A 24944-nucleotide genomic window follows, 5' to 3' on the forward strand; every position below is an offset into this window, starting at 1 on the left:
TGTAAAATTCTGAAAACGTTAGATTGACTAATAACGGAAACTGCAGAAAGTTGTCGTACAGATTGCGTGTTTGGCATAAGTTGGACATGTTCCAATACCACCACAGCTGCTCCTTCGTCATTCACAATTCCAATGGGTGCCCTTTTTTATCCACTACTGAACCCGTCTCCACAAATTTTGAAATCAATTCCAGTACGTACTTCTGGTGAACGCTACGTTCAGGATGGTTTTGGTTAAATATCCTTGCAGCCGCTCGGGCACAATTTTGTTTTTGGTAATAAAGGCTAACCAGCTCAACACGTTGCAATGTGTACACCATATTTTTCGAAATTTTAAACAAATCAGCAAATTAGTAACTCAACAGATTGATTTCAATTCTGAAATGATTGAAGAAACGTTACAACCAAATAATCACCTTCCAAGCACAAAAAAATTAAGGCAAGATAATGAAATATTTTGCCTTTTTTTTTATTTGATTTTTTTGATTGTAAGCATGATGATAACACACGTCTGAGATGGAACACCCTGTATTTATTTGACAACATACCGAAACAATGAATATCAAATTTTTCTAATAAGTTATACCTATATTTATGGTTTGAGAAGTACAAATAAAATAGATTGAAGATTTTTAGGTCCCCACAAACAATGGGCTAAAAACATAGCTTCGCCTGATGAGCTATAATGAAACAGGAGCTCAAAAATATCATTTTTCAGAATATTGATAACAATATGATCAAGTAGTAGATACTTGGAATATCTGCAAAAGTATTTGAATCCAGAATTTTCCCATGCATTTTTCGACTCTGAAGCAAAGTATGTACAAGCTGTTTTTGGCTGATCCAACTATTGCTATTTCAGAAATGATAAGACCTACATGATCGGTTAAATTGGACAAAAGTTACGGACCTCGAGTTTTTCCATCCACTTTTGTAGCCACTGTAACAACGATTTCAGTTATGTATTACATGTCCGTTTAAAAAAAAAATAGTTGATGAAATTTAATGAACGAAACGTCGCAACAAATTTACATTTTGTCAATTTTCCCACACCAAGATTCTGCTGTGATGGTTTGGCCCAGTTGCAGAAAGTAATAGTGAGTCACACCAGTCTCTGACCACCATACAGTAACCATGGTGTTTTTGATGGGTTTTCGTCTTTGGGAAGTACCTGGTTGGCTCATCGGTGTCAAACCACTTTCCTGAACGTCTCCTGTTGTCATAGAAGATCCACTTTTCATCATACGATCCAAAAAAGAATCGTTTTGGTTGTGCAAAAGCAAAAAAGAACAGAACTTGAAACTTGGCAATTTCTGTCCATCGTTCAAATTATGGAGCACCCACTTTCCAAGCTTTTTGACCTATCCAACAACCGCTGACTACCATACAGTAACCATGGTCTTTTTTGGTTGGTTTTCGTCTTTGGGTCGGACAAAATTTTTGAAACCATCTAACAACGCCCCATAAAAAGTGTATTACTTTGTATAGCCTTTTCATAAAAATTGATAATGAATATCGACAACAGATGAACATTGATAACAGATTTCAGTCAGAAAGATATGAGCCAAATTTAAACTTAATAGGGTCAGGAAAACAGAAGGTAAATTATAAAATTGAGAAAAATACCAAAGTGCAACACCGCATTCTATCACAATCTGAACCTTTCAAGATATAGATTTACTAGTTTTCTTCTTAGAACCACCTCCTTAAATAATACTCACATGACATTTAAGAACACCATGTATATAAGAACAAGATAAAAACACAAAGTTTTCTTCAACTTATATTAGAAAAATCTTATATCAGTCTACATTTCAAAGATATAAAACTAACAGTTTATTCAAGGAACACGTCATTCCTAACGTAATAAAATAAAAACAAGGGAAGAGATATGTACAAAAACAAATCAAAATTAGTTGAACTGAACAGCCTTGACCTTATATTATATATATAATTTTGAGACAATTATACTTAAATATTAGTACGATTAGCCAGGCAACTACACTTCAGACATTTTTCAAGTTCTAAAAGGTACCAAGTTATGAAAAAATGGGAACAGGTAAAAATTTTCAACATGGGTTGAAATAATAAAAAATATGTATCATCACATGACTCATTCAGTATTGTTCACTCTTCTGCTTCGTCCCAATCCTAGACCCCTTCCTCTGCCAAGTGCTGGAAAGTCGCTGGCATCGTCATTAAAATTCCTTCCGCCTCTTCCTCGGCCCGGAGCATAATCTGAAGCTGAACATTGACACAATTAACTGAGGAATCGTCAGAATGGCAAAGAATGTATTCAAAACAGGAAACAAAAGATGCGTTAAAAGAGGCTTTCTATGTTAATATAAAGGATGTATCTTAAATGATGTCATGTATTCTAACTTGCTTCATTTCAGAGTTACGGAGTGTCACAGTATAACTAAGAATATTGTTCTTTTATTAATAACTCACAAGGGTTATTTCATTGATATTTACGATAAAAATCATTGTATGCCACAGTTTTTGTTAACTACCATAGTATTTGAAATAGCTGAACTTTATCGAATCAGAGTTAGTGTCGTAGAAATAGTAAACATTTTTAAAGAGAAACTTTTATACAAATGAACTAAAATTGAAAAACTTTCATTGTTTGATCTAGGTTATTCTGTGAGTAAGAAGCTTGCAGCAGATACTAAATAGGTAATCATACACTGGAAGAGTTTGAATATGTAACAGAATAAACCAGATCAAATAATTGAAGAATATATTTTTTCAATTTAGTGCATTCATATAAAAGATTATGTTCAACATTTTTTTTCCATTAATTGTTCAAATTGTTATAAATACCAAACTTAGAGAAAAACAATGGCTTACAATGATTTTTACCATAAATATCAATCAAGTAACCATCTGCGACGCCACTGGAATTAATATTCCAAATCTAATTTCATGAAAAGAATCCCCTTGTTACTCATAACAAACACATGTAGTTGGATCAAAATTGGCAAAAATAATTGTGTTATTGATAAAAGAACAATATTTTTAGTACAACTTTAACACCTTGTTTCTTGGAAACCAAGCAAGTTAAGACACATGATCATACGAATTTTTTTTTCATAAAATATGACAAGTAGTCACCACCTGAAATTAATGACACACTAGCTAAATTCTACCTAATTAATGTGTACTTAGTAAATGCTACTTATAACATTGTTATTTTTATATCAATTTTAATCATATAACCTTGATACACTGTGGAAGAAGCCAATTAGGTAGAATCTAGCAAGTATAAACACGCAGTTTTGTAAACTGTTTACTGAAAATCCCACAATAAATTGTTACTTTAATACGTCGTGCTTTTTTCATCAACAATGCCAATTCCATCACATACAACATACATAACACCAAAAGTACAATCTGATTATTGTGCTATTGTTCTTTATCTGTCCATCAACAAGAGATTGTTATTCAACCTAGCTCATTCATATTACCAAGACAGTAGTTCATAATTACGATGATATTCATCACTATTACACAAGATTACACAAGAAGAATAATATTTCAGATAGTAATAGAAATAGTCTGAATTTTTCTCTATTCAAAAAGAATATAATCCAGTTTTCCAAAGAATTATAATTTTTTTTTCAATTTCAAGATGTATCTGAAAAAAGTATCCATGATCATCAATATTTGCTGATGCAATTATTATTATTGCTACTGTCAGTGTGAGGTAAACAATGTATTATATTTTTAAAAAATTATTTTGTTATTAATATGAATATATAAGAAATGATTTTATATAATTTAAAATAAAGACTACTATCATTACACAAAAACTCGTCTTGGTTTGCCTTTTCTACACTTGTATAAAGTTCGTTTTTTTTTAATTGTGAAAGATTAAAGTACCCAAAGAGAAAACTAAAATGAGGGTGTTCGATTGTTTCAAATGTTTTGTTTGCTTTAATGTCATGTGTTTTTGTAGCTCCATAAATCAATAAATATTTATACTACTGTATCGTGGTATACAATGATCGATAAAGAATTTTGTACTCAATACATTGATGCTGTTAATTTTTTTACAAATTTTTATTTTTTGACTATTTTCAGCTCATTACTTTCTCTATGATCCAATGATTTTATTGGACCCCACGGGACATTTCGGTGTATCCTTTCCGAAGCTCTGGTCTATCAGATATATTCCTCACAGTCGTAGGAGGCTTTAGAGTCGTAGGGGGCTGTAGAGAATCAATCATTCCTCAGAGCCGTAGGGGACTGTGTGGTATGGTCAAGTTGTTATCTCTATGATGTTGTTAAGCAACTTTCGGCCAATTTTTCTCTACGAATTCAAACTGAACCAAAGCGCTACCATAACAGCTCAAAAATTAACCAGGCCAATACTGGTGTTGTAAATCATACCCTAAGGAAAATAACGCCGGCCGCCACTGGTAGCCATAAACCAATCGTGACGTAGCTAAGAGCGCGTGAATGAACGATGTTCGCTGCGGCTCTAGATGTAGCGAGAATAATGCTACCGATCGCTATGGAATTTCGGCGAATTTTTTACCCCATTCGATTACGATATATAAACGCTAGCCACGAACGAGCATATCGACACAGTCAAGTGGAAGACATTCGAATAATAGTTGGAAGTTTTACTTGAAGTGTTTGTTGTATTTAAAGTGAAATGAAGTTAAGTTGGATTATTTTTAAGTGTAGTCAATTATTGGTCAACCCACGGGGAAAAACGTAACAATAGTGTTGATGAACACACTCTTCGATGTTGGACTACATCAAGCACACACTCTTCGATGTTGGACTACATCAAGCACACACTTTTTAAGCTGATGGAATTAATCGACGTGTGTTTCGTTGGCGAAGTGCACTGATTGAAATGACACTTATTTCGATTAGATTGAAAAAGTATTCACTGAGATATTACAGTTTAAAGTAGACTCATAAAAACGGACAAAACTTTTGAAATAACCAATTAAATGTTACAAATAGCTTCATTAGACCAAATGTACTTACATTTTGAAGATTCAAAATTTCTTTCCGTGTTGGTAAAAGATGATGCTGTAAAAAACATAATGTTTACATGAAAGTTGATACAAACTGCAAAATACACGTTTCTACATCAAATCAAATTTGTGTGAATTTTTACTTCATGGTACACATCATCATTTTGAAGATTCAAAATTTCTTTCCGTGTTGGTAAAAGATGATGCTGTAAAAAACATAATGTTTACATGAAAGTTGATACAAACTGCAAAATACACGTTTTTACATCAAATCAAATTTGTGTGAATTTTTACTTCATGGTACACATCATTTCAATATGGATATGATTTTATGAAGGGGGATAGTGAAAAATAAATCTGACTGGAGACAAGGAGATATAGAAAAGATCGAGAAAGGAAGAACTTGGTGGCATTTCTGAATTTCTGATATGAAACATAAAAAAATCACAACATGTGTATATCCATGTGGACGATACCGATAATCTGTAATTTGTTTTCATTGTCACTATACAACGACAATTTACAAACACAATAAAACTTCAACGTGACACTGTAAGTCTCTATAAGTTTTTGAGCATTCACATTGTTGCCGCTTACAAACAAATCAAAGAAAGAAAAAAATAGCTCGATAACTGAAGGCATTGAAATCTCTGCAACTGATATGAAAACTCTCAACATGTTTAGAAAATTAACGGCTAGTGAAGCTGTGCAACAATATTTATATAATTTCCGAACCGTCAAATCTAAAGAAAACTAAGCCATAGTCAATGATTCAAGGAAAAAGGCAAACTTCTTGTTCAAATTTCCTCAATTTTTATTGCAAAAAAATTCACATCCAATATGGCAATTAGATTACCTGAAAGATATTATAATACCCAAAAAATTTCAATTAGATCACATGAATATTTTTGAACTTTGTTCTAGCCATATTCAATTAATGTGTCCTTTTTAACTGGAATATTCCCAGATGTCTTGAAAACTACATCAGTCATTCCTTTTCAAAAGAAGGGAAAATCCTCAAACCTACGATCTATTTCTCCAATGCCATCTCTATCGAAACTCACAAAAAAGCATATTTTATTTATAAAACATTCGGCTTTCAAGCATCTAAGAATACAAAAAATGCAATTTTCCACTTTCTGGATCAGTTATATTTGTTTTCAGAAATGTATATTATAAACTGACCCAAGTAAATACTACTATTTTTCACAATTCAGTTATTAAAAGCTAGAGCAAACATTAATTCAAATATGTACTTACGCATATCCATTGCACGCTTGCTCAACCCTGATGTACCCATGGCACCTGCGTAACTTTTGACGCTAGAGGTGTTACTCTGACTGCTGTTCAAGTCATTAGAAGAGAAGTTGTTGAATGGTGATGAGGTCACTTTCTTTCTTGCTCCAAGTGAAGGAAAATTGGCTTCGCTATCCAAAGTTGCGGAAGTTGACGTTTCTGAGATTAGGGATTGATTATCCCATTCTGATTTGCTCGAAAAAGATATAACACTTTCGGAATCGTCGTCACGTGTGGATTGCTTCAAATTCTGCATTGAAAAAAAATGTTTCATCAAACGTTTAATTTTGGGCTAGTGATTACATATACAGGAAGTTATGGTCAAGTCGCCTATTTAGCTTTCTTACTTCCTTTGGAAGTAAAAAGCCCAAAAACAACATTTCTTTCCCATATCCAAATTGATACCAATAGTTTTAATATTTTTTCTGATATGGACATAATAATATATGAACACATTTTCCAAACTGAAACCACCTTTTATAGAATAGAATAGAACTTTATTGCGCCCATAAAAAATACAAATATTTTGGACAAGTCACCTATTACATTGCACAGTTACATAAAAAAGCTGTAAATGTAACAATAAAATTAAATGTAGAGTATAAAATGCATTTTAAAAATTCTTAACGTATAAATAAACAGGAATAATAAGTGGAAAAGATGCACTAGGTATCTCAAAGCGAATCCTTAAGAGTAACACTGAACTCACTCAGAGTATACAGGCTCATTTTAGAGAGGAGTTTTTTCACTGTATTTCTGAAAAGTCTGAGTGGCAGATGTTTAATTTTTTCAGGAAGTAAATTGAAGCAAGTGATGCCAATTGATTTGCTTTTGTCCAATCTTCTTAAGAGGGGCACAATATTATTTCCATTGCGTGTTTTGTAGGAGTGGCTATCCAAGTGTGTTGTGAGTGTGTGATAATTTTCTTTGACATGCAGAACATTGTCAAAGATAATTTGTGAGAATAGAGTCATGATTACTGTATTCTCAAACAAAGGCTTACAGTGTTCATATATAGTATAGTCTTAATATACATTTCTATTATATCAGTTTCAACTAATGTATTTGCATCATTCTCAGAGTCTTGGGAATATTCTGGTTATCTATATTACACAAACCTGTTAATTTTAGATAATTTTAACTCAACTACTTTTGTGAATCCCAATCCTGAAGATGCCGGTTACATATCGGTAAATGCCTTTATTAATTTTTATAGAAAGCAACAGCACAATGTTGATAAAAATTCGCTGGTTCGTTTATTATACATTTTATTATTTAATATGATTTAAATTGTAACGGCCAATCAAGTATCAGTCAGTTATTTCATATTTTTCTAGAAATAAAGAATTTTATGGATCATAGATGCTATCACTAATAACTGACAAGTCAGTATTGTTTTTATAATTGAGAAGTTTGTATCTAAAAGAAACTTATGTTCAAGATCTACACACCTTTGTAAAGAGTTTCTATTGTAGTTTTCTACATTTTTTGTTTAATGACGGCGAAGTAGAAAGCCAAAAAGGTTACTCCCCAAAAAATATTCTTAATGGCGTTCAATGAATAAAAAATGAATCTAAAATATGAAGTTTTACATTCAACACTGGAATATTTCAATATGCAGTTCTTACTAGACGATTTGTTTTGGACTGAACAACTGAATAATATTGTTGTAAATCATGCCCGAAAGAAATTACGCCGGCCGCCACTGGCGCGATGATTCCCCGCCACTCGAGAAACAGCGAGAATAATGCTACCGACTTCGACAGAACTTCGGTGAAATTTCTACAACATTCGATTACGATATTTAAAGGCTAGCCACGAGGATATCGACACAGTCAAGTGGACGTTACAGTGCGGTACGCGAAGTGATCTAGTAAAGCAATAGACATTCAAATAATAGTTGAAGTTTAGTTTAAGAGTTTATTGTATTGGTCAACCCACGGGGGAAAATGTAACAATATCATGTAGATAGATGAACCTCCATGTTGCTCTTCTGCTACACAGCAACTTGATACCAGACTCATGTTTAAAAAATTGGGGCCACACAGTTAGGGCTGGTTTGCTAATGCTTTTGCAAACATACTAGTGAACATTTTAGACTTTCTGAGTTTTCTTAATCATAATGAAACTGTATCCAAGTGATTGATTGGTGGAATAGAAAAAAACCATGATTTAGGTTTATACCTACCTATATAACATGAATAAAAATTTATGAAAATAGTAGATTGTTACCAAAAAATTCGGATATTCTGAAGGCAAGGGTTGATCTCTTGAACAAACTTTGAAAGTAGAAACAATGAATGTGGATTTATAACGTTATCGCAAGTAGAATACTATAATTTTTGCATAACTTTCAACAGGAATATTTTGAAATAAGATTTATTTGTGAAGGATATTCCGAATTAGAGTAATAACATAAAATGTTATAAGAAAAGCTTTCGGCATTTTTAACCAACTTTTAATAGTTTGAAAGTTGAGTGGAAAAAAACTGAAGAAGATTTGACTTGACCCAAGATTGAATTCAGAACCTCTGGCATACTAGTCTACTACAGTTCTAAGCTTCACGCCCCAAGAAGTTGCTTACAAATTAGTGTTGCATAAGGCTTTGAATTTCTAATAGCTTTCATTTTGTTATTAAGTGACAAACTATTGAAAAATATCCATTTTTTCACCACTTTACTCATTTCTAATGAGATACCCCAGTTGTCACTTTCCCAGTCAAGTTCCAATTCTTATTTTTCATTGGATCCTATATATTTTGTATGTATGTATGTATGTATGTATATATGTATGTGTATTGTGTGTATATAGGCAGATATAAAACTTTAACATGCTTGTTAATAATATTAATATGTCTTGTTATTGGGATTTATTCCTGTTTAGACATTTAACAATTTTTTTTTAGAACAAACTGTCAGTTCAATAATTGAGTTTAACGTTTGATAACATACTCTGAAGTAGGAATTTTCGAAATGAAATCTCAAAATATTCAACTCTCCCAACTACCTACACCGTAGGTTCTAATAAATGCCTGTCCGAAAACAACTACTTCCCAGACATTTATGCAATTTATCTCACAGAGGTTGGTCTCACAGATGTTTCCTGTTCATCCAGCAGCAAGACCATGCTGAAACTGAATAGATCACCTACAGACCGATTTCGAGGTATTACCTCTCATCATTACGGGAAAGATCCAACCCAAATAGCAAAGTTCCTGGGATTCGATTAATTTCAACGCGGCTCAACTGCACGTATGAAACTTTCGTCTAAGAGAAATATTTTCAACTAGTAACAGCTCCATCTTGTGAACAAAGCCCCAATCGGGGAAGAAACATCTCATGTACCAATACTCTAACAGAGATCAAACTGCGTCTGAAGAGAAATAGAAATAGATTTATTAGAAATAGATGTCCTAATATACATAAAGATAATACAAAATACACCAGTTACTAAACAAAATACAAAATAAACTAAAATATATAAGACCTATATAGTAGAATATAGTGTGTAAAAACGTAGCAGTAGTAAATGATGGAAGGATTAATAGAGAGAAGAATGAAGAACAACTCAATTGGAATAATATTTTGCTCATAGATATTGAGATGAGGAGCGTTTGAAGATTTGGAGGGTGTTACTTTGTTCAATTTCATCAGGAAGCTTGTTATAGTCCAAGCTGTGAAATATAGAATTAATTGTTCTTGCAAGGTTTGTTCGTGGAACAACCAAGTCATCACTTCCTCTTGTATCTTATTTGTGTATCTGATGGTTATACCTAATGAATTCATTGAAATTTCATAAGCTACACCTCACGATTTTATCTCCACAAACTTTTTTGTGGAGATCAAATCATTAGGTGTAGTTTATGAAATTCCTATGGATCTTCATCAAGTAATGGCTGAATCAATCAGAGAATTCATTGAAGTAATGTGGTGCTTTTCTAGTGAATATTTTAAATATGAATATCATAGAAAAATATTGTAATCTATCTTTTACTGTCATCCAATTCAAAACATTAATCAATGATAATATAGGAGTATACTTATGGCATTTTAATAACAAGCGCATTCCTCTGTTTTGTAAATTTTGTAGAGTAGAGATAGAATTACCATCTAGTAATGATATCACAAAAGCACAGTAATCAAAGTGTGATAGGATTATTGTTTTATAAACAGTCAAATTAAATTGAAATGTTAGTTGTCTACTAATTCCAGCAAAGAAAAACATTTTTTTTTAGAAATTTTATTACACATATACTGGAAGTGTTTTTTCAAGTTCAAAGTGTTATCAACGATAAAGCCCAAGTATTTGAATTCTTCCACAATTTCAATAGTTTTGCCGGAGATGTCAATATCAATGGAGTTGATATCAATTAAGTTATATTTATATTGGGTTGTCAATATCCTAGCTTTCATTTTAGTGGTATTCAGTTTCAATTTATGTTCGAGAACTTCGCCACGTTTTCAAGAGTCAAAATAATTTTGCGTGTATGGAAATATCATTTATTCATTTACTTTATATATATATATATATATATATATATATATATATATATATATATATATATATATATATATATATATATATATATATATATATATATATATATATATATATAATATATATATATATATATATATATATATATATATATATATATATATATATATATATATATATATATAAGAGAAAGGTTAATGCAGTCAAGCTGCTGGAAAATAATTCCATGAAAATCAAAAGATGAATAAATAAGTCCCATTCTGATCATTTCCATGTTGATTTCAATTTAGGAGCCACTGGTAGACAGCTGTTTCAGCCTATTGGGCATCGTCAATACCGGGCAGGCGGTCCTCGATTGAAGACAAAATGTGAAAAACCAAGATAAGTACTTAATAAAAATAACTGCGTAAACACAAGCGAGACATAAGTGGAACCACCTATTGGTGTGACACCCAAGTCAACTTGTCAAGTTTTTATGTCAGTGTTAGTGGTTTGACCAATCAACCGACAACTGTGTTGGCAGAAATTTGGGAAGCTAACCTGGAATGTCATCGTTAATAGAATCCACATGTTTCTAGAAATGATATGAAATCGAGAAAGGTTAATGCAATCAAGCTGCTGGAAAATAATTCTATGAAAATCTCGACTTCATATCATTTCTAGAAAAATATGGATTCGTTTTTCGATGACATTTCAGGTTAGCTTCTCAAATTTCTGCCAACGCAATTGTCGGTTGATTGGTCAAACCACTAACACTGACATAAAAACTTGGCAAGTTGACTTGGGTGTCACACCAATAGGTGGTTCCGCTTATGTCTCGCGGAAGTTTCAAATGCTACTCGACATGAATCAGTTGATTTTAAATTTGACAAAATAAGAAAGCTCTTTTATGTAAGACACAAACTCTGGAAGCAATGGATGATGTCCCCCAATGCATAATGCCATATTCATCTCAGAGATGTAAATGTCCATTGCATTGCATTCTGCCTTATTATTGTATCACTCACAGTATATTTTGAAGATTGGGAAGAAATGGAAGGCGCGGATGAAGCAGTTCTACTAGATCCTCTTCGGACCGTCGTCAGAGCAGCATCAGGTAAGTGTACTCCAGGTAATAAGGTGATACGCAGATCGGAGCAGCAATTATCGCAAATATTGAAAGCTTGCCTAACACAAATTGAACGACTGCAATATAGGGGTACATTGGTAACTTCGTGATACTGAAATAAAAAATCAATTTAGGTAACTAAAAACACATTTTCATTACAGACATGAGTAACCCGACAAATTCTCCAAATTTACTAATTTAAATACTGGTATTATTAGGTAACAAAAATTTCAATTCAAGTTTTCAATTTTGAATTTCAAATTTGATTCAAATTCAAAAACGCTATTCCTCTCTTTGAAATATGAGTAACTTTTTCACATTACAGCACAGATTTTATATATGATTCAAAAATCAACATAGACAACAAGACAAACATAATCTATACCCATTTTCTCACTACTTCAAAACAAAATTCAATAACTCACCTCACAGCAAATACCTCTAGCAAAACTGTACACATCTTTTTCTATTTCTCTCGTACTGAATGTATCGGTTGTCCAAACGTCATCCCCAGCAACAGTGTTCCTCAAAATCCTGAACATATATTCCAAACTATAAACTTTAAAAAGGGGAGTATCCTCGTCATAATCGTAACACCACGTATCTAAAACATGTTGAATCATTTTCATATTCCTTTCAGTGGTGTAAAGAATTGGCATTCTTCTTGATCCAGATAATTTATTCTGAAAAATAATAAAAATATATGAAAAACTCTTATTAGGCAAAGTAAATTTAGGAAGTCAACATTTATTGTTGATCTATATCAACAAAGATACAATAATGAACCGATTTGAATATTCAAATAAATATAGTTTAAAAAACTAAAAAACACGCTTTTAAAAAACATTAAACTAAAAAGTTAATTTATTTTTAAATAAGCTTAAAACAATAACGAACGAAAAATACTAGTATTATTGATATAAACGGTGTTGATGTTTTAGTCATAAAAAGTGCCATTGAATGCTTAACTCAACCCTTAATAGATATTATCAGTACCTGTCTAAGTGAAGGCTACTTCCCTCAGCAATTAAAAATTGGTAGAATCCTGCCAATTCATTAAAAGGTGTTACATCTGAACCAAAAAATTTTCGACAGATAGCAATACTGCCAACTTTTTCAAAGATTTTCGAACACATAATTTACGAACAACTAGTAAAATACTTTGATATAAATAATCTTCTGAGTCTTCATCAGTTTGGATTTCGGAAAGGAAAATCGACGTCTGATGGAATAAACTTTCTCACAAATAGTATAAAAGACGCCTTTGATAACCAAGAAAAATATGCGAGCGTTTTTACAGATCTTACTTCAGCATTCGACTCGGTAAATCACTCGATTTTATTGGCCAAATTAGATTTCTACGGAGTGAGAGGTGTCTGCCTGGACATGATGAAGTCATACCTTAACGAAAGTTATCAAATTGTTGATCTAGGAAATACCAAATGTGAAAAAGAAAAATATTAAGAGGAGTACCACAAGGGTCAATATTGGGGCCACTTCTGTTTCTAATTTATATCAACGAAATATATAAAATAGATGATCCTCATATGATCCATACTGACATATTACAGAAAGCTCAATCATGGTTCACACCAAATGACTTGATTCTCAATGAACAAAAAACAGAAACTCTAACTTTTGAAATAATTTGCTTAAATCGAAATAACAAAAATTCTACCAAATTTTTGGGAGTACAAATAGATTCCAACCTGAAATGGATAGACCACATAAATAACATATGTAGTAAACTTAGTAAGACGGTTTTTGCTATCAGAAGAATTAAAAAAATAGTAAATCAAAGTGCGGCACTTGCAACATATCATTCTCTTTTTTATTCAGTCCTTAGGTATGGTATAATCAACTGAAATAATGCATCAAAGGTACATCTTAATAGAATATTTGTCATTTAAAAATCTGCAGTAAGAAGAATAATCTCTGCCAATTATGATGAAAAGTGTCGACCAATATTTGTAAAACTTAAAATAATGACTCTATATTCAGTTATTGTCTATGAAAATCTGCTTCTTGCTCAACAAAACTTGTTGAATGAAATTGCTCACAAGGATATACACCAACATGGTACAAGAAATAAATCAAACCTTGTTCCTACAGCTAATAGGTTGAAAAGAACAGATAATATAAGAATTAAGCTATGCAATGCCTTATCTGCCAAATTTCGTAACTTGCCATTTAGAAGATTCAAAAACTTATTCTGTTTAAAATCTGTTTTTCTGTTAACCAGCTGTCGCACCCCTACGAACGACAACCCTCAGAAGTCGAAATTTGTGCGAGCTAAGGATTAACGAGGTCTTACCTTTTAACGTGTGATTCCTTATTGAAGAAAATATTAACCCAACATCCTTTATATGAAATTGATCAATTTTTCGAAGTTATCAAAGAAGAAAGAGACACTTTTGTGGTCACCTCCCGAACTTTTACTCAACTTTGAATATATATAATACGTTAGCTATGTGATTGGAGATTGGAATTTTATCTTGTTAACTTGTATTTTTTTTGTAAATCTAATTTATCTACAAGCATTTTTTTAAAACTATACTGCCAAATCTTACCCTCTCAAACCTATTTTAGAAATTGTATTGACATGTCTAAAAACTGTGTGTTTCTTGAGACTAATAAAAATTATTATTATTATTATTATTGGGAAAAAAGCGAAAGACGCTTGATATACAAAAAATATGGCACAGAGTGCCCACGCTTTTTTTCACAATAATACTAGTATTATTTGTTCGTAATTGTTTTAAGCTTATTAAAAAAATATTTATTTACCTTTTAGTTCAATGTTCTTTAAAAGCGCATTTTAAATATTTTTTCTTAAACTATATTTATTTTTCATTTTTTAGCTTCGTATGCTGTAAGAGCGTGTTTTTGGACTTTTTGAACTATATTTATTTTATCTAAACTTTGGGATCAATCAGCCGTATATTGTTTAGAAAAATGACTATTGATATTTTCCGTTTCCGGAAAATGAAAATTGAGAAATAGAAAGCTAAAACCTTTCTTAAGATATGAAAACTTGTCACAAAAAATTAATTGGTCAGACTAAGCAATCTATTGAAAAACTCCTTTCAAGATACTTGTAACACATAGTCCAATTCTAGTGTTGCTCTCGGAGAACAACTGTGGAATAAAATTGTTTGATAGATTATATATATATATATATATATATATATATATATATATATATATATATATATATATATATATATATATATATATATATATACTATAGCATATTTTTTAAGGAAATTTTTTGAATTCTAAATTGTATAGCATTTATTTTGTTTCCTAAAAATGTGTTTGACACCCTATTTTATATAAATGGGCTTTTAGGAATTACTTTTATACTACTTTGACATAGTTCATAATCTTTTGTCAACAAGAACTCTTTCTTAGGACAATAAACATATTTTTCTCTCTTATACAGAGCAGTATTTGTGTTGGATTCATTCCACACCAGAAGTGTCGTTCTATGTCCTTCTTTTTTACTGAAGTAAGCCAACCAAATATAGGTTTTAGGAAGTAAAATTTACATGATACCAATCATTAACTTACAGAAAGAAAGTGCTTCATTTCTTCAAAAACTTCTTTAATATTATTATCGTCCTCACCAGCCATCGGTGGTCGTAACTGATGGGTTTTCTTAGAATGTGCATTTGCGTCACTGGCATAGCCTAAAGGCAGCATTCCTGAAATAAATATTACATGCATAATAATAATGAATATACTTTGTCTACAGATTGAATATTAGCGACAAAGCTTAGTAGTTGCAAGTTTATTAAATTTCTGAATTTTATGTTTTTTTCTGAAGAATTCAGTTTTGGCAAACAAGTATGTATGGTCACTCAGTTATTACAAAAAAAATTGGTTAGAGCAGGAAAGGCAAAGATAAATGTTATAGGTTCGTAGTTTTATCGTCTAAAGTGGTGTAAAAAGATGAGAAATATATAAGAAAATATCAGAACCAAAATTTTGTATGAGTCCGAAGGTTATTTCACAATAGCGAAATAGATCTTTTTAACTTCATTTAACATTTTTATTGTAGTTACCGACATAATTTTCTAACTTGTCATGCCATTTGATTGGAGCTTATATTTTTGTTTATATATATATACTTTGTTTACAGATTGAATATTGGCGACGAAGCTTACAAGTTGCAAGTTTATTAAATATAAATATACAGGGCTATTCAAATTCGTTTCTGTACATGGGGATCTCGTAAACGATAAGAGATAGAGTATCGGTTAAATTGTGGCAAAGTTGTGTATTTTAGAGACCTATTCAATGATGTAAAGAAATCGAATGTAGCTCTTTTAGTTCTAGAGATATACAGGAAAAACCAAAAAATCCCAAATTATTTTTTTGCCTATATTTTTTTTATTCGCAGACATATTGAAAATCTGTCCACATTTTGCTATTGGCACTTGATGTGGGCTCTCAGAATATATCCATGAATCTTTTATACAGGGCGTCATCTGACTTGGGTCACCCCCATCTTTGAATTTTTTAAATACGGACCTGTATTTTTTTTTGCAGTTTTTGGATCGTAGACGTTCACTTCGTACTGAGAAATTAAATTCAATTTTATATTTCGGGTTGTTTCGGTAATATTCGATTATAATTGTGTGAATTATTCCCTTTTAAATCACAGCCCTGGAAATTGGTTGACTGAGTTGAATAAAAACACAATAGCAACTTTCACGTCTCCCAATATACCGTATGGTTTTTGGAGAGTTTTTTTTTCATTTTTAGGTACCTATTCATATTTTTTCCATGGCTCTGAGCGTTTTCTACAATGAACTTCGAATAAGAAAACCTTTTATGATTATCTGAAACATATTTACAACAAAAATATATTATATGTGTTTTGATGAGCAGAAAAAAAATGGTAGCAATAATAACATCCGAAACTCCTTTATACATTGACATGTTCTACACCCGTAAGGGTCTTTGTACCAAAGAACTAATAAAGATAACACAGGTCTGTGTTATCTTTATTAGTTATTTTTACTGAATTATATGTTTTAAAGTGAGCTGATTTCAAAAGTGATGGCCATTTTTTTCTAACACATAAGGATTTTTTGCAAATTCAAACACAAAAAATTGGTTGAAACACTCCTTTATTCAAAATTTTCAAATAATAAATATTTTTTTAAAGCAAACGAAACATTATTTTGATACATATACTTATTCATGTTCTTTATAAAACCTCTTCTTCTTTTCCTTGATACTTTGACGAGTCCTTTTCCGATTTCCATCTTCATCCTTTTCCGATTGCCATCTTCAGTTTCTCGCTTAAGCAGCCAACAGTAGTCAGCAAGCATAGTGACATCCCATCGCCCTTGGTACCTTACCTCAATATCACGGACATCCTGGTGAAATCGCTCCCCCTGCTCTTCACTGTAAGCTCCCAGGTTTTCAGGAAAATAGTCTATATGAGAGTGTTAAAAATGGACCTTCAAGCTCATCTTGCAGCCTTGAGTTTCATATGCTGCTAGCATCCGTTGCACAATGGTTTTATAGTTAGGATCCTTAGTATTTCCCAAAAACTTTCGTACTATGTCCTTGAACGATACCCAAGCTTCTTTTTCCTTCTCATTCATAGTTTCCACAAATGAAGGGTCCGTTAAAAGTTTTCTTATGTCGGGGCCGGTGAAAACTCCCTCTTTCAACTTTGCTTCTGGTATCTTCGGGAATTTTGTACATAAATATTTGAAACAGTCTCCATCCTTTTGCAGTGATTTTACAAATTGTTTCATCAACCCCAATTTGATATAGAGAGGGGGCAACAAAACCTTTTCTGGTGGTACCAAGGTAGTGTTTATAACATTTTTCTCTTCAGGTTTTAAAGTTTCTCGGGATGGCCAATCACTTTTTTTCCAGTGCTGTTCTCTGGCTCTGCTATCCCACAAGCATAAGAAGCATGAATATTTGGTATAACCTGCCTGCTGACCCAAAAGCATTGTCAGTATTTTGAAGTCCCCACAAATCATCCATTGATGGTCTTGATACTTGTTTTTTTCCAAATCGTTATAATCTTCTTTCATATGCACAGAATGTCCAATCGGAATCAAGGCAAATTTATTTCCATTGTGTAATAATACTGCTTTAAGGCTAGTCTTAGATGAGTCAATGAATAGGCGCCATTCAGATGAGTCATACTTTATATCAAAGTGATGTACGAGTTCTTCCACATTATTACAGAAAACTAAATTTCCTTCTTTTGAGAAAAACTGGGTAAATTCTTTTTCTCGGTGTCTGTACCAGTAGAAAGAAGTGCCAGGTGATAAAAGGTTTTTATTTTTTAATCTAGAACCTAACAGTTCGGCTGCATCTTTTGAAAGACCTAAATCTCTTACTAAATCGTTGAGCTTACCTTGACAAAATAGTTGAGGCCTTTCATCTTCGTCAAAAGATAAATCTGAGCTTGATTCACACGGAGGAGGCAATGTAGCTTCGTCCTCCAACTCACTAGGGTATTCATCCAAACAGGAAGGTGGCTGCGGGATAGATATTTCGGAGCATTCGGGCACTGGACGTATAGCTGAGTCAAGATTAGGATAACTTATGCTTCTTTTGTTTTTTGAATTGAATCCCTTTCCTCAACTGAGCAGAAGTAGCAGTCACAAACGAAGATCTTCTTCGCATCTTCTACACACCTTATGCGGGGCCCATGGTTTATCTTGATCACCAATTTTTAATTTAAAGTAGGCAAAATAAACTTTCCTTATAAAATCACTTATATTTCTCTGTTGACTTTCAATAGCGAATTCACCACAGATATAACAAAAACTGTTTGGAGAAATAACACAACCTTGTAGCCACGATTAACAGACAACAGCACTGTTCACTTGAATATCAGTATGTCTACTGAGAGCTTTTCTTTGTTTCAAGCGATATACACTAGGCGTCAATTGGAGGTATAAATGCAACTTAATATGCTAGAACTTATTTTGCGCCAAAATAACGGGAAAAGATTGTAGCAGAGAATAAAAAATGAGAAATCAAATCAAAGAAGAAATGATTACCGCTATTTTTGTTTAAAAATTATGTGCTTAAATTTTAGTTTGCATATAATTGTGTAAAAGTGTACGTCATTTGACTTGTCTCAACATGTTAAAACATTCCCTGTCTCACCAACAGCTCAGGTTGTTTTCCTCCATTATCAAATAAAAATCATATAGGTTTATTACCAATGAACATAGATACTGCAATATACATAAAAACTTATGTGATATAATAATTTGAATATTTTTTCTGTTTTTGGGAGGTCAAAATCTGTAGGAAAATGTAAAAAAATCCAGTTTTTTGGTCACAGACCTGTGTTATCTATCTCTATCTATCTATCTATTTAGAAATTCAAAGATGGGGGTGGCCCAAGTCAGATGACACCCTGTATAAAAGATTCATGGATATATTCTGAGAGCCCACATCAAGTGCCAATAGCAAAATGTGGACAGATTTTCAATATGTCTGCGAATAAAGAAGATATAAGCAAAAAAATAATTTGGGATATTTTGGTTTTTCCTGTATATCTCTAGAACCAAAAGAGCCATATTCGATTTCTTTACATCATGAGATCCCCATGTACAGAAACGAATTTGAATAGCCCTGTATATATCCCTAACAAGTGCAACTCTACTTTCTTAAAGGTTTTCGATTTTTTCATTATATAACATACGAAAAAACATTTTTTAGTGCTCAAAATAAATGAAACCTTAATTTAAAAAACTAAACCTGGGACTATTTTCATCATAAATAATTTGGAGATGAAATCTGAGTACATGTCATAAGGCGACTAAAACTCATCAAAAATGCATTTTTTAAAAAAAAACTGCTTAGAAGTAATTGGCTGAACTCCAGTAACTACATCAAAGGTATAGTAATGAATTTGTAGTAAAAATCTTGCAGTATCTTTCATACCAATATACGTTGTTAAAGTTACCACAGATGTGAAGAGCCAGAGGAACTTTTTTCTTGCAGTTTATCTAATGAACTGAATCCTAAACTAGATTTTCAAAAACCCTTGGAGTTTGTATTTGATTTTGGAAAAAGAGAAATGCGGTGAGCCACATTGTTTCCAGAAGAATATATGAGAAATGATTTTTCTAGCATATCAATTTGGATTTAGCTTGTTAGAGAATGATTAAAACGCCTTCATTTCTGCACATCTACGGTAACTTTGAAAGAATACGTTACTATGGAATACATCTATATTATGAACTGAAAGTCGAAATTTCTGGAAAACTAAAAAATCTCTACTCCAGTCTTCAAAACCTAAGGGTGGATTCATGCATGACTGTAGACATTATAATATGTATACTTACTTATAATATAAATACTTACTATATAATAAAAAATAAAAATATGTTTTTCTGTTAACCAGCTGTCGCACCCCTACGAACGACAACCCTCAGAAGTCTCAAGATTTGAAACTTGCAATTCAAGATTTGAGACTGATGCATGAATCCATCCTAGTCTTAAATCAAAGGCATAGTAAACAAAAAGAAAATGATTATATTCACCAGGTTTTATTATTCTATGAAAAACATTTTGCGGCAAAACACCATCCTCTAAGTTGAAACAGGCAATAGCTATTTCTGCTGGATAATGTCGGTCTTCAGAGGTACAATGGACAAATATATTGATATGTATAATAAAAATAAGTTCATCTGCAATCCTTCCATTTGAACTCGCCACTTTCCATATATAATTAATATCATTTTTCATCTGTTGAATTTTTGCCTGCTCTTCCTTCTCAATATTTTCTAATACTTCAATATCCAAACCATCGGAGGTAAATTTACCTCCACGCAAATTATTCTTAGCCATTAAAGCCATCTCTTCGTATGGTTTTCGTTGTTCCTTTGACATCCTCTGTAGAATAAAGTTTTTGTCATATTCATACATTCAAAATACCAAGAATCAAATTAGTATCCATTAATTTAAAAAATGAAATATTTCAACTTGTCCGTTGTGGTTGTGTGTATACAGAATCAACAGCTTTGTTTATTTTTCAGATATTTAGACGGAAAATAAAATCCCTTTTTACAGAAAAATCATACCATAGATACACATTCAAACTGAAGTAACCTAACAATTCAATATTAGTTAGGTAGGTACTAATAGTGAAAAATTTAGAGACAGTGATTTTTTTCAAGTGAGCAAAGATAATTTCTAGGGGTTCACACTTAAAAAATTTCCTAGCCGCATGTGTTGTGATATTGGGTTGAAATATCCATAACGGGGGGTATGAATTGGTAATTCAAAAAAGCAAGGTTCTGGTTGCTTTGACCGGGATTCTGAATAGCAAAGTAATTAAAAATCCAAACTGTTTAGATCACCTAGCAAGATTTTGTTTAGAAATAACAAATCTTTCAAAGATCTATGTTCCTTTAAAGTGACTAGATTCAGAATAGTTGAGATTGTATTATATTCGAAACTACCCTACACAAATCCCACATATATGTAAACATCGATTCTGAACTGATTCTATTTCATTAACATGTACAGAATAAGAAGAAGACCATACAATTCATGCATTTTCTAGAATTAACCTAACATAGGCAAGATATTATGTTTTCAATAAGTTTATATTCAGGTCAATAGAATTATTACTAAAAAAAACACAGTAATTGTAGAGACTCACAAATTATAAAAATCATATTAGGAATGAAGGTCAGAGATGTGTCAAAGATAGCACCCAGTAACTGAATGTTTATTCAAAGAGTAAACTTGATGGCTACTTTCATGCTCATATTTAAAGTCATTCCATTATTATTACACTAGAGCCACAACACATGAAGATCTATCTGGAGTTCCATGCAGTCATCAGAATCAACTATTTCCTTGTAAAGTTCAAGATCATCACATAACACTGGAGTATTTCATTAAGTTTTATAAGTCATTAACATACAAAGTTAACCAAGATGCGATTCCTTTTCATTGAGTGTGTCAGATTATCTGTAAACCTAAAATTATCTAATTCACCCATCAACAGGTGGTGATTCATTTGGTCAAAGGCCTTTGTGGAATCTGGATAAATTGCATCAAATTGATGTCCAAACTCAAAGGCTGGTATTATTTCATGCTAATAATCTTATCAAACTGGTTAGCGTTGATTTGCCATTAGTGAAACCAAGTTGACGATCATCAATAAGGTATTTATAGTGGTAGTGTAGACGGTAGGAGTTTCTCAAGCAACTTGGATATGGCAGACAATATAGAAATTCCGCGAATAATTCTTAAATAGAGTGAGATGTAACTAACAAGTAATTTTTTAGGAAAGAGGGATTAAATATTAAATTGGATGTATTCCAACCTATTTTTGTTCTGCATAAATAAGATAAAAACCACCAGAAATATAGACATACAATTTTATTAGGCAACACTATTTTTAAATGAAAATTTTTCAAATGTATTTTAGCTTCAGCTTTAATTTATTTCAATTATGTTATTGACTTGTGTAAAACTCAATATTTAACAGCACCAACAAACTATTCGATTCTATTCATATAAATTCATAAAACCAGTCAGAAAAACGGCATTAACTTACACTATCAAAACAATATTCGAATAGCCTGTTTAAATACATTAAGTAATACAAATCAAGACAGTGAAAAAGTAAAAGTTTTAAAATATTTACATTTAAACTATAAAAATCATATACCTATGCAAAAGCTGAATTCAATTATTGATCAATATGTAACCATATTCCATGAAACATTTTACTACTATAACCAACTATAGAAAAAATTTCCTCAAGTAAAAACAGAAGATGTATATTGAATATACTTATCTCAAATCAGTACTTTCCAACAGTTTGCTCATTTTTTTATATGTTTCCATATGTAAAAACGGAAGGTGTACATTGAATTTACTTATGTTGTGTGAAAGTATTTACTCAGTACTCTATTATAACAGTTTGCCTATTTTTTTATGCACACCATCAGTTGGGAAATATATACACTTTCTAGAGACCAAATGTTGGCTTTTTCCAAAGTGGTTTACAAGATATATACTTGGGATGTTATGGTAGATTTCTCTGTTTCCGACTGCCAACTCAAGTATAAAAATTGATAATTATTTAAATTTAATATGCATTGACATCATTTAGCAATTCGCCTAGTGTGCCATGAAAGACACTCATCCAGCCAAAGAGCACTGATCAAACACCTGCATTCACGATAGCTAATATTGTATAGTTAGATAAATATACCAATTAAAAAGTGTGTGAAGATCGAAATCTTCGAATACTTACGTTCCAATGCGGACTGGCAGCCTCGGCTACCTCTTGCATATTTTTGAAATGTCTTCCTTGTCTATTTTTGAAGTCTTGCATGAAGTGGAAGAAAGCATTTCCAGAAGTCTGTTTTTTCTTAGGAGGCATTGTAATCGTAGTTGAAGAGTTTCACAAATAAGAAAAATCCTTTAATTGAATGAATTTATTGAAAGTGATAAGTGAATAGTCTCAAACTATATTCAGTTTCTCAAAAAAAATTGTAAGAAAAACTGAAAATAAAAAAATTGGTCAAATACTAAAACCGCGAAACCACTTGCTACTCTTGACAGTAAAATTAGAAAATGCTTATTGAAGCTTGACAAAATACAAAATGGCCAAGGCCATATCAAAGAGTATAAGAGCCGGCACTCCGGGTTTATAAGAATGAAGTAGTAAATTCCTCTTGAAATCCTTGAATTACTGTCATTTCGCGTTCATTCGTGTAAATCCTAGTTTGGCTATTTTTTGACATTTTTCAAAGTGAAGATATTTTGTTACATAACATGGCTCTGATGCAAAAGTCGTATTGTTTGAAATGAGAATACTTCTAGCTATTTTTGATTTGTGAAAACAGGATACTTATATAATGTTTGTTTTAGACGTTCTCAATTGACATTTTTCAACATCATCGATTGATGTAAAACTGACAGCAATTTGTAAAGCGATTGTGTTCCTGGTACAATTAGCGATATCCAATGAAAAGTCCCTTTAGTAATTATTATTAGGCTACCAACTGTAATTGTACTCTGAAACGCTATTACTCTGTCTGCTCTACAATTTGTGGCCCGTTTCATTTACGTATTACGGTAGTTCTGAGGTTGACAACCCTGCCTGTGGATAGTAGAAATAGGAAAGTTCGTATGCATAAAAAAGTTTTATCACAAATGAGGAAAATAAAATGAGAAGTGGACCCTTTCGAAGTTCACTTTTGGGCATTATTTTCCCTCTAGTTTAAGTTGGGCACAATTAACAGTCCTCGAATAACAACACTGGTTTGTCTAGTTACGGAATACTGTCCCATCACCCACCACTAATGAAATATCAGTGAAGTCGATTATGTCACAGCATAGGTAACAATCAGCATGGTCACAGCATATGCTGGCTACCTATGCTGTGATTATGTTCAATCGTGATCACAGATTACAGAAAAAAGTTAAATATCAGAATCACAGAATAATTAACAACTGAGTGTTCTGTGATCTATGATCGTAACTCACTTAACTCAGACAGACAATGACTTTACTGTCATAACTCGAGGAAGCATTCATATTCATCCTGAATCAATCTGAAATATATCATTACATAATTTAAAAAATCTGTTGTCTTCAAATCGTCACTTTCAGTCGTTTCAGCATTTCAGTCTAGTAACAAAGAGACTCAATTTCGCTATTAACCTAACGTCAACAATGGCAACAGGAAAAAATATATTGAGTAATTTGAAGAGGATCAGACATTTTTCTTCTTTGAAACGTAATTTTACTCTGGGAAAAATTATATATACTCCAAAGAGTATCTCTAAAGAAACGCCTGCATTACCAAACGTACCAGGTCTTTCTGAAGCCTGCCTCAAAGTAGTATTCTTGAAATAATCCAAATCACTCTTTTCATTTATTGCCTTATTTTTCAAGGTTCCCGCAGGTCCAGTAGGCCCTGGAGCTGCGAAGAATTCTGGATACAAAAATCCTGAATATTTCAGTTATGACAAGACCAGTTATTTTGAAGCGGAAATAGAAATGTTGAAATACAGA

General features: G+C 32.1%; 1 protein-coding gene across 2 annotated transcripts; it reads right to left on the bottom strand.

Annotated features, from left to right (window-relative positions):
- Positions 1 to 1769: 1769 nt before the first annotated feature.
- Positions 1770 to 23780, bottom strand: mael (germ-plasm component protein maelstrom). Of its 2 annotated transcripts, XM_074183201.1 has the most exons (8): positions 23176 to 23778; positions 20441 to 20792; positions 15471 to 15604; positions 12323 to 12580; positions 11797 to 12009; positions 6257 to 6542; positions 5007 to 5051; positions 1770 to 2243 (listed from the first exon to the last, which is right to left on the bottom strand). In XM_074183201.1, the coding sequence occupies exons 1-8, from the start codon at positions 23302 to 23304 to the stop codon at positions 2113 to 2115; spliced, it is 1548 nt and encodes a 515-aa protein (XP_074039302.1). In that variant the 5' UTR covers positions 23305 to 23778; the 3' UTR covers positions 1770 to 2112. The 2 variants fall into 2 exon arrangements, with proteins under 2 accessions (XP_074039302.1, XP_074039303.1); XM_074183202.1 differs by lacking the exons at positions 1770 to 2243; positions 5007 to 5051 and adding an exon at positions 5088 to 5202 and having other exon boundaries at positions 23176 to 23780.
- Between the last annotated feature and the right edge of the window lie 1164 nt (positions 23781 to 24944).

This window comes from Leptinotarsa decemlineata, unplaced genomic scaffold (assembly GCF_025532065.1).
Source record: "Leptinotarsa decemlineata unplaced genomic scaffold, Ldec_3_MD MMD2_tig00026336_RagTag_RagTag, whole genome shotgun sequence".
Classification (NCBI taxonomy): Eukaryota; Metazoa; Arthropoda; class Insecta; order Coleoptera; family Chrysomelidae; genus Leptinotarsa; species Leptinotarsa decemlineata.

What these genes read in the sequence shown, in the direction of transcription:
- mael (XM_074183201.1), bottom strand. Translation starts at nt 23,304, where the DNA reads ATGCCTCCTAAGAAAAAACAGACTTCTGGAAATGCTTTCTTCCACTTC. An exon ending in TCATAGAATAATAAAACCTG is followed by an intron (nt 15,605 to 20,440) that starts GTGAATATAATC and finishes TATTTATTTCAG; the next exon opens with GAATGCTGCCTTTAGGCTAT. An exon ending in AAATTTTGAATCTTCAAAAT is followed by an intron (nt 2,244 to 5,006) that starts GTAAGTACATTT and finishes GTCAATGTTCAG; the next exon opens with CTTCAGATTATGCTCCGGGC.